The following is an 11,444-nucleotide window of genomic DNA, read 5'->3' on the forward strand; positions in this document are numbered from 1 at the left end:
GACTTGCGCATAGGGATTGTACCGAGACCGAGATAGCCTTTTATATACCGAGACGAGACCGAGACCGAGACGGCCTTTTATCTACCGAGACGAGACCGAGACCGAGACGGAGCTCTATAAATCGAGACGAGACCGAGACGAGACTTAGGTCAGTCTCGAAAGTCTCGGTCTCGTCTCGAATATTGATATAGACAACTATTAAGATTGACCTTTATTCAAAATTTCTTTCGTTGCTGTATTAGGTAATATGGGAACAGTTGACTAATGTTCAGTGGCGTATTTAGGGGATGGCTATCGGACTGAAGCCCCTCCCGAAATAGATTTGTGATCATTTTTTGGCATTGCACGTACAAAACAAATATTTCTTACTCGTTCTCAAGCCTCTCCTGAAACAAAATCCACTGCTGATGTGTATAGTCATCTCTGTCTCTCTCTCTCCCTCTCTCAACATATATATATACCAGCGGATCCAGGATATGATCGAGGGAGGGGCTAAACCATAGTTTGACATTTTATCCAGTGTAAAGAAAGAAGTAGGATTGAAGCCCATTTTATACAGTGTATAGCTGAGCGTCAAGGGGAGGTATAACCCCTTTAACACTCTCCTTGGATCCTCGCCTGTATGTCATATCTAATATAAGTAAAAGGAAGAGTCTGTGTGTCTGCGTGCCTGCTTTCTGATTGCCTGTGTGCGGCCTGGGGACCAGACAAGAGTCCAAGAGTTACGAAATTTGGGTGACAAGTATCATGTCACAGGCCTCAGACCACGAAGAAGCGTTTTTTTTTTTTTTTTTAATTTTAAATCAGGAGGGGCATTTACCGGGACATGTAAAAGTAGTAGAAAATGACCGATATTAGTGTCGAATACATAGTTTTTGCAATCGCTGAGATCAATGATGATACTTGCATTAGCGATGACTTTCAAAGTCAGCTACCAGTGCATGCAGGCCGGGGTTCACTTGCGGGGGAGGGGAGTACCGAGGCGTAAAAATAATACAAAATGACCGATATTAGTGTCAAATAGTTTTCGCGTTTTCTGAGATCAATGGTGAAACTCCGATCGCATTAACCTCCAAATTCACCCCATTCAGCTGCGAGCCGGAGTTCCCAGGAGGGATACCGAGACATGTAAAAGTAATCCAAAATGGCCGATATTAGTGTCAAATGTATACTATAGTTTTTGCGGTCGCTGAGATCAATGGTGTCACTTCCATTAGCGATGACTTTCAAATTCAGCTACCAGTGCATGCGGGCCGGGGTTCACCTGTTAGGGAGGGGGTACCGAGACATGTAAAAATAATACAAAATGACCGATATTAGTGTCAAATACATAGTTTTCGCGGTTGCTGAGATAGTGATACTCCCACAGGCCTTGGCTTCCAAATACTGGTCCAATGTGAAAAATGGGTATTTCATCTAGTTATATATAATAGTCATATATATTAAAAATGCTGATTTTTTTTAACATGCTGTGTGAAATATGGAAGGGGAAATTCTTCTAGATACTCTGCAATACCACTAGATAAACAAGCAATGTTGCCAACGCAACATAAAGTTGTAATTTCTCAAATTCCACTACGTTTGATATTACATATTTCTGTTCAGTTAATTTAGTTTAGTGCGTGGTTTTTTTCGGGGTTCTCCCGTTTCCTCTCACTTTCTTCATTCTACCATTTCATTCATCTCTCATCATCACAGTCTCCTTTAGCCTAACCGGCATAACCGTGGGACGTAAAACTAAAAAAATCCATTTCATTTTTTAAATGAGTTTAACGCCTCTTTCAGCAGCGAGGTTATATGAGACTGAACCTACTGATTAACGTTGAATCTAAACCACATGAGCTCCCGCAGGTAATCTAACCCGGGTCTCTCACGCCATAGGCTAACTGCTTAGCCACGAAAGAGCGCTACATATTTCTAATTTAGATATTAAATTAAACCACAAAAGCACATTTATTATTCAGTGTAACAAAGGACAATACACATCACTAACATCAACATTTTGGAGATGTCTAATAACTCAAATGGCAGGAACATTATAACATTAGTGTTCAGTAGTTTTAATTACAACAAGTCGCAGTTACATTATTTTAAGCAGTGTTGCGAACTTAAATAAATTGCTAAATATTATTATAAATATAGTGCAAATAACGTAGCTAAAGTGCAAAATATTTTAAAATTACTCGTAATTTGTTTTATGGTGCAAGAATGTTTTCAAAACCCGATGTTTTTCATAGTCTTTCGGCTACTTATAATGTTAATGTCAAAGTTTTCGTTCCAGCAATACATGTAAAAGCAATTTGTAACTGAAATTAAACGAACTGACAACTTTTCAGTAACACTAGTTGTTCTCCCTAAGCCTTAGGCCTGGTGTATTTTTTAGATTAAAACACTGCTTTATTAAAATTTTAATTACACACTAACTGCATTTCATTTGTTATAGTTTGACCACAAACCACCTCAAACTCGATCCATACCATATAGCTATATGCAATTATTCAAAGACTTACAGTTAGTAATACACATTGTGTTGATTTTTGTTTTGTTTTGTTTTAGTTTAACGTCTCACGATTATGCTAGGGCGGCTAAAGGAGACGTGGAGTTACTGATCATAGTGGAATCCGAAAAACTTCGGCCGTTGAACATTACCGCCACCGGGAATCGAACTCGGGACCATGGGAACCAAAATCAAGTGTACTAGCCATTACAGCAAATGGAGGTTTTTACATTGTGTTGATTGAAATAATTGAGTCAGTGTTGCCAGATCTGAACATCAAAAAATAGCGTGTCTGTGCTCCAAAAGTAGAGGATATGAACTATTTTAGCCCAAATATATAGAAATGAATTATTTGGCAACTAATGACTGGTACTAATGAAATAATGTTTAAAATAGACCGGAAAATGTGATGGACATATTGCAAGACGAAATTATGATCGATAGACGAAAACAATTTTAGATTGGATACCACGTGACAAAAACAGCCTAGGAAATGTCCGCATACAAGAAATTGTGACAAAATCAGGAACCACTGGGGAGTAACCTTGAAAAGAATTACCCAAGATAGATAGTTGTAGAGAAAACTTGGGAAGACTTCATCCAGCAGTGGATTGATAATGCTTGATTATGATGATGGTGATGATTTTATATCGAGACCTCAGAGGTAAACTAAACCAAGTCATAATTTCGTAATTTTACAGGAGAAGCGAAAAACCGGTTCCTTAACTAAGATCTATAATACTGTTTTTCAAACTATACTAAGTAGTTACAAAGTAGTAAGATGGCTTTAGACTTACATTATTACACCACTAGAAAGAACATAGTCTATTAAAAAAAAGTATTCTAACTCAATTTGACCAAAAAGTGACTTAACATAGTCTACCACTAATGTTCATATATATATATATATTATATACTGTATAAATTTACTAGGTAAGGTAGGGTAAAATTGGAACCAAAATTTAACGAAAGTCATACAGCGAAAAATATATATATATTTTTGACTATTTAATACTTCATGTTGCTGCAAAACTACGAAAATGAATACAAAAGGAAACTAGAAAGTTAAGAATCACTTGTTTTGGCGCGAGAGACAAAAAATAGATACGGCTAGCTCGAATTATCTATATACTTATATAATATGTATGTTCGTGTTTCGCAAGTAATTTTCAATCAATATAAAATTTCAACGTAATGAACGCACGATTGGTTTTCTCGAATAAAGATCACATGCACCGCTAAGAGCTCAGGAATAAGCTTAATCTATGTCACGGCAGTGGATATACGTATGCGTATGTAATGCATTACAACATTAGAAACTTGTATAAGAAACAGAATGTACTTAAATTTAGACGCAAACTATGCGAAACATCTGACTGAATCTAACTTGTTTCGTGATGCAACCCGAGGCCACACATAGCAAAGATGAGTGCCGTAGCTGCCACCACAAAGTTCAGGAATTTCGTGTTATAAGGTGTCAATTAAACACGTAGATGTGAAACGGTAATAAAGCATTTGATCAATTTTAAACAAAATATATTGTAGTAATAATTTACCCTATTTGTTCAGATAATGAACGTTATATTATGTTTTTAAAATAACAGTCAAAACAGAATGTATTGGATAATAAATGAGAAATTGTAAAATTTCAATTTCGGTAAGATTAAATACATTCATGCTGCTATGTGTTGCGTTATCCGTTAGAATGTATTGAACACTTCTTATTCTAAGGAAGGAAATAAATTACTGTATAGTACTGAAGTTAATTTAATAGAGTTCAATTGTATAGACAGTACTGAGGCCATAGAGAAAGTCTTTTGCTGAAAGTGAAATATGGGTTACTATTAGAATTTTATCCCAAATATGATATACCCACTGATGATTGAAACTGGAAAACATGCATAGAAGGTATCAGCGCTAGCGTATTAGCTCTGAAGAAGTACACCATACTATAATTCTAAGTCAAGAATAAGGCCAAAAATAAGAAGCAGAAACGACGGACTTTACAATAATAATACTTTTACAATTTTAATTTCACCTTTTTATTTCGAGACTTTCGAGACGAGACCGAGACGAGACCGAGATTTGGCCCTCGAGACCGAGACCGAGATCGAGACAAGCATTTGTTGACCGAGACGAGACCGAGACCGAGACGGCGATTTTTGACTCGAGACGAGACCGAGACCGAGACAGCTATTTTTAAACCGAGACGAGACCGAGACTGTACAAAGTCTCGTCTCGTCTCGTCTCGATACCATCCCTACTTGAGCACATAGTAAGTGAACAATTAAATGCCTGTAACTTTTCCCCAAATGAATGTATCTCAAAACTAACTTCACCATTGTCTTCCTGATTAAATTCTAGCCCGAAATTATGTATCATATTGCCCTGTTCCCATTTAGAAATCTTGACCTTAATTCAAAATGGCGGATTTCAAGATGGCTGCCATCAAGATCATACCTAACATGCAACTTCCCCCTAGGCATTATATGTACCTACATGGTTGTTCTTTCATTAACACTCCGTTTACACAGGTTAGTAAGGGACTTCTGCAGTAATCTCTAATAACCACATCACAACTCTTAAATATTATAAAAAAATAGAAAACATGCACCATGGCAAAAATTTCTGACATCACAAATAATACATATATGTCCTCTATTAGCTAGAAAAATTTCATTGAAATCGGAGCCGGACAATTGGGTGATGTTCCTTGACAGCAAAAAAAAAAAAAAAAAAAAAAAGGAACAGAAAGAAAAAGAAAAGAAAAGAACTGTGTTAATTGAACACAATGGTTTTGTGTTGCCCTGCTTATATTAACATTTTAACACATACCTGATTCTACTTCAACTCCATCGGATTTTGAAGTAAGTTGTTAAAGTTGTAGTGGATGAATCATTTGAATCAACTACCTGATATAGTCTTTATGGGTGAAAATCGAAAACAGATGGCAACAATTTTGTTAATACTTTTTTATCCCAAAAAAGTATTTTTGTGGAAGATTACAGAAAGTATATTACGCTGTTCGTTACTTGGTACAAATCGCAAATGTACCGCATAAAGATTTGATCATAGATATTACAAGTAGAAACTAATGAAAATTCTCAATGTCAGTTATTAATGGATATTTATATCCATGCAAGTCAATGTGCATGCTAAAATTACATCCGTGCAAGGCAATATGTGCTAAAATTATCTGTGCAAGGCAATGTACATGCTAAAATTACATCCGTTTTCTTCCAATCAAAAAACAAAACTTTAATGTGTGTTAGGGACTTAAAAGGAATGACATGATCTTCACAAATATCTTGCTTAATCCACTGATGGCTGATATTATTTTGTAAATGAAAGCTTAATTAAAAAAGAAGAAGAAGAAAATAACATAGATGAAAATAAAGAATAAAATAAAAATCTGGGAATTTCCTTACCAGAAAATATGTCGTATAAATCTTGAACAAATGCATTAATGGAGGAAGGTTGAGGAATTATACAACTGTAGTATTGAATGATTGCAATAATAGCACCTGCTGCTCCTATCAGCCCTTGTACCTGAAATATATAAATATTCATATGATACACCATTAGATATTAATTATTTAGAAAATCATATTTCTCTCTCACTAAATTATAATATAAATATTTTATTTTCTAAAATTTTGCCATTAGACACTGGTGGAAACGAATTTTAAGAATACATTGTCCGATTCGAACAAAATTCGCACCACAGAAGTGTTTCTAGAAAATATGCAGGTCTTAGTTTCAAAGTTCCAGCACACTGGTCACCCTAGAAGGCATTCTGATTGTGCTGTTAGTAATTTGAAGATGCTTATATTTGCCAAAAATTCCACGAAAAGAATTCTTAAAGAATTTAATTGGCGTTAATGCCACTCGTAAAAACTGTCCACGCTTCGGTTAAACTTCTCAATTCTTCTTTTTTTAGGGGGAGAAGGAGGGCTAATTTGTGCACACTGAATCCATGAAGTTATTTTTAAACATATTCATGGATAAAGGGTTACGAAAAAAGTAACCTCAAAGTTGGATGTTTATATTTATTTAGCTACATCCCAAATTTGGTATAATTTTCCTCGTGTACCCATGGATGGATATTATTGTAAATAACTTCACTGGATTTCGCATCATCGAATTAGTACAAAAGGCGCAATAAGAAACTTATCCAAGCATGGGCACTTTTTACCAGTGGCATTACTATTACTTCTGCATTACGGTAAAGTTTGATACCAAATAGTTGAGTTATAACAGACCAAAACAATATTCACAAAGAAATTAAATGTTGATTAAAATAAGGGAATTCGTGTTATTATTTCTGGTGCTTACGTGTTTCTGGTACTTACAAATCTACCTCAAAATAAACTAGACTGGCAACCCTATAATAGACAGAAAAGTCTAGCGTCTTTTATAGAATTCTACACGGCGAAAATTTGGCTCTTCATTTCGCGCTCGGTTGGTACTCCTACACTTCTATAGGCTGGTAAAAGAAATATGGATCGAAAACAGGGATAATGTTCAAGGTTTTCGCTAGACGCTGGGTGATCTGTCTACTTACATGAAGGGAAGAATTAGAAAATGATCTACATTCAACGAAAGAAATTTAACAAAATAGATTGGAAAAGAAATTACAGGAAATTTTAAGTTAGGGAAAAACTAAACTTAATGCATATAAAATTCTAAAAAGTAGACTCTGTCTGGCATGTCTCCCCTTAAGCCTCCCCACTGATTTGAAGAGGGTTTTAGAATACGTCATATGTTAGAATCAGCCTCTAGAATGAACATGAGATAAAAAAAAATCGGCAATGAGGGTCAGTCTTATAGAAAGTGATGCGATTTGCACCATTTTATGTGTCACTTTTGCACAAGTGAGAACATTTACAATTCTAGTTTGTACCAAATATTTCCAGAAAACATCAATGTATACGTTTGAATTAATCCTCTTGCATAAACATAAGATCCCTAAAAGAAATCAGCTATGAGGGTTAGTGTCATAGAAAGTGTTGCGATTTGCACTTTTTTTGCAATATCATTTGTGCGCAATTAAGAACGTTTACCATTCAGATTTGCAACTATTATTTGCAGAGAACATTAGTGTATATCGCACGTTGTAATCAGCTTCCCCCTGATATGAATATAAGGTACCCCCCCCCAAAAAAAAATTGGGAATGAATGATTGCTTCCCATACACCCCATTATAAAATTTGCCAAGTTTTTGCGCTTTTCAACGTGCTGCGTTTTGTAATCCGGAAATTTCTGTTCTTTTTCGGAGTTGTCGCCAAACCTAAGTGACTACACCCAACTTCGAATTAACTCCAAACTTCATTTTCCGCGAAAAACTGTAAAGGGAGCTCTTAACCTTTATTTATTAACAAAGTGTAAAATGTAGCGATTCGTTCAAGTCGAAACTGTGAAATTAATTATATAAACACTTAAATAAAAAGATAATGGAATTCGTGTTTCAGGCTTTTCGAAACTGCCGCTGCTAAGGAGGAAAAGAGGGAGTCATTTCAATAATATTCAAACTTCCATTTCTTTATTGAGAAATTAACAATTTTAAGATTATATTAAATTGGAGATGTAAGGCTTATTCTTCCCATGCGAAGCACAGGGATTTCAGCTAGTACCAGGCCCGTATCCAGGCAGGTCTATGGGCCCGGTCCCCCCTAAATTTTTGCTAGCCCCCTAAATTTTTCACGGTAGGCTTGTAAATGAATTATAATATGGTGATGAACTATAATATGGTTGGATCGGACCCCCCTAACTTCAGCCGGCTCCCCCTACATTTTTGGGCTGGCTACGGGCCTGGCTAGGACTATAATAAACTAAAATTCCACAAATTCTCAAAAAAACAAATAATTACTGAAAATGTGAACGTAGATAACACGATGGGCTTATGGAATACTATTTAGTTTTATTGTAAAAACTCCAGCACCAAGACAGACACATATGAGTAATGTGAAATTTACTTCATTTCCTTATTAGATGTTTCAGAATACTTGATAGGGTATGTTACTCCTTGTTGGAATCCAAGAGTTCTGCAAAACTTGTAGGAAGGTTGGTTAATTGGGTTAAAGCTTAAAATCCCTTTCAGCAGCGAGGCTATATGAAACGTGGTCCTACAATTTTAACCTGTAGAATAGGATTATGGAATATCTGCAAAGTGAGGTTGTTAATATCCGCCTCCCAATGCAATTGAATCGTTGAGTTCGAAAACCGGTCATCTCCATAGAAGCTAATTTGAGAGGAGTAACAAACAAAACTAAATTAGTCAATATGTATCTTACGTATAGGGCTGTTTTCAGTTTCGGACCATAGAACTGACATTTTTCTACTTTCAAAAATTGAAAATAACCCTATATGTCAGATATATATATTGATTAATTTAGTTTTGTTTGTCACTCCTCTCAAATTAGCTTCTATGGAGATGACCGGTTTTCGAACTCAACGATTCAATTGTATATTAACACAAGCCCTAGTTATTACGCTAAAGTTTCACATTTGATATAAAATGCAGCAATTAAAATTGTAATGGGCCGGTGTTTTTACGTTCCATTACAAGTTAGTTTGTAACGATCTGTTAATAATCAAGCACAATTTACGTTCATGAGTGTTATTTCGCTTACTTTATGGTGCATTATCTATTCCTACTAAAAAATTAAAATTGTAGTATGCAAGTGTCTGGATTCTCTGAATCGCGTTTCTGTGCTTACAGGCTTAATGTATTACAAAGAACTCCGCATATCAGAAATTATGTAGGCAGAAACTGTTGCTAGAACAACATGGCGACCTCAAGAAAATGATCATTTGACACTAAACATTCTGTATCAAGACTCAACGAAGAAGATGCGTTACAAAATTTTAATAATAAAGATATGGCTGTAAAAGTTTCTGGACTCTCCAAAATCGATTTTTTCCTTACTATATATTACTTTTCCAGCTCTTACAAAAATAAATTCCATCTCATGACGTCATCCAACTAAAGGAAGAAAACCTACCTAATACTTTAATTGTTGTATATAAGAATTTTGACACTATATAACTTCTCTTTCCTTAGTTCGAAGAGACAAAATTTTAATTTTCACCAACGTAACTGACAGAAATAAACATCATTCGTAATTACAAATATTATGATTATTGCAAAGAGGTGTTAAATATCATATAAATACAAAATAACTATTCATTAAGGATTGTGGTTCCATTAAGAACAACGCTGGTTTTAAAAAAATAATATTGCTCTACAATGATATGCAAAAGCTTTCGTGAAAATAATAATAATAATAATAATAATAATAATAATAATAATAATAATAATAATAATAATAATAATAATAATAATAATTATTATTATTATTATTATTATTATTATTATTATTATTATTATTAGTAGTAGTAGTAGTAGTAGTAGTAGTAGTAGTAGTAGTATTAGTATTAGTAGTAGTAGTAGTAGTAGTAGTAGTAGTAGTAGTCTCAGTAGTAATAATAACAGTAATAATAATAATAATAATAATAATAATAATAATAATAATAATTGTAGTAGCAATGATAGTAGTAGTAGTAGTAGTAGTAATAGTAGCAGTAGTAACTGTAGTAGTAGCAGTAGTAGTAGTTTTGAAAGTTTAAGAATTCAGTGCCTCATCTGAAATCTCAAAAGAGTTTAGACTAACAAGGGGCAAGGAGGAGGCGTGAAACATGCAGGGTTCAAGAATGGGACAGGCACCAGGTAAATAAGCTTGAGAACCAGTGCTCTAGGCTTAACTTTAGAGGTGTCCCTCCAATTGCAAGCTTACAAAAAGAAGCAGTTAAACATTAAAAATTCTTAGATTAGGTTAGGTTACGTTACCTTTTAAAACATTGCACTAAAATTGTTAGGTTTGGTTAAGTTACCCTTTCACAACATCCAACGCACCGATTCGCCATGCTATACGACTACTAAGTTCCTCAAGTATCGAAACCTTCCGCGTGTTGCAAATAGTACCAACTTCTACATTAATTTGTTGTATTAAACATAACTTTACTCCCATTCTTACACAGCTAAAAGATCACATAAGAATTTTTTACCTCCTTTCTCCTGTAAATTTTCTAAATTTTTAGTAAAAACTTAGGGGCACCATTGAAGTTAGGGGCAAAATGGATCAAAAGATTGCGATCTTGGCTAATAATTAGTTTTTGTACCAGGGGTCACAAAATTTTTGAACGGTCCCTAAATCGAGTTTTTGTATTTTCTACGAAATAAGGACATCATACTGAGTTAAATGATAGTTTGGGTTTGGCTACACTATATATAGTTCTCCAGATAAGAGGACTACAAGAAAATGTTTGATTAAAATATATTGGATTTTTTGAACCAAAAATGAACCTTAGCATCTTTGTTGAATCTGCTTGAGATTTTTTTTTTTTTTTTTTTTTTTTTTTTTTTTTTTTTTTTTACGCAGTCGAGTTATCTTGACATAATTAACCAGCCTTCTAAAGTAATATAAGCACTACAAACAGTAAATCTCACTTACCAGAGTCCATGATGCACCCAAAATAAAAAATCGTTGTTCGCTTATATTCCAGATCATTATAATAATTACCAAAATAATAATTACATGGCTACTGAGTAATTTCACAACAAGAATTAACAAGATATCTGAAATGACGTTTTTCCTCTTGCTTTCTGTTCAAGATAACATGGAAAGAACGCAGTCATCTTATCAGTTGCTCGTGAAGATATGAAACAATACACGATGAATACAAACATACTGTGTGTGTGTATATATATAACCTTTGAGCAAGAGATTTTATGATTTGATATAATAATAGTGAACCGCCTACATTATTTCTTTCTATGTTGTATTTGACTAGGACAGGGTTTCTCAACCTGAGGATTTCTTGGGGGTCGCGAAGATAAGCGGAAGAGATAAATATAGTTTGAGTTTAATACTTGAAAATATTTTTA

The 11,444-nt window shown here is 34.5% G+C and overlaps 1 protein-coding gene across 1 annotated transcript in view; it reads right to left on the reverse strand.

The window, feature by feature from the left end:
• LOC145688848 (uncharacterized) overlaps nt 1-11,211 on the reverse strand; it is a 48,429-nt gene extending 37,218 nt beyond the window's left edge. Inside the window, exons 1-2 of the mRNA XM_081763015.1 lie at nt 11,011-11,211; nt 5,926-6,046 (exon numbers count right to left, since the gene is read on the reverse strand). Of these exons, the coding sequence (XP_081619141.1) occupies nt 5,926-6,046; nt 11,011-11,067 (178 nt within the window). The 5' untranslated portion in view covers nt 11,068-11,211. The remainder of the gene's footprint in view (nt 1-5,925; nt 6,047-11,010) is intronic.
• Nucleotides 11,212-11,444: the final 233 nt, after the last annotated feature.

This window comes from Thermobia domestica, chromosome 7 (assembly GCF_964235325.1).
Source record: "Thermobia domestica chromosome 7, izTheDome1.hap1.1, whole genome shotgun sequence".
NCBI classification, from domain to species: domain Eukaryota; kingdom Metazoa; phylum Arthropoda; class Insecta; order Zygentoma; family Lepismatidae; genus Thermobia; species Thermobia domestica.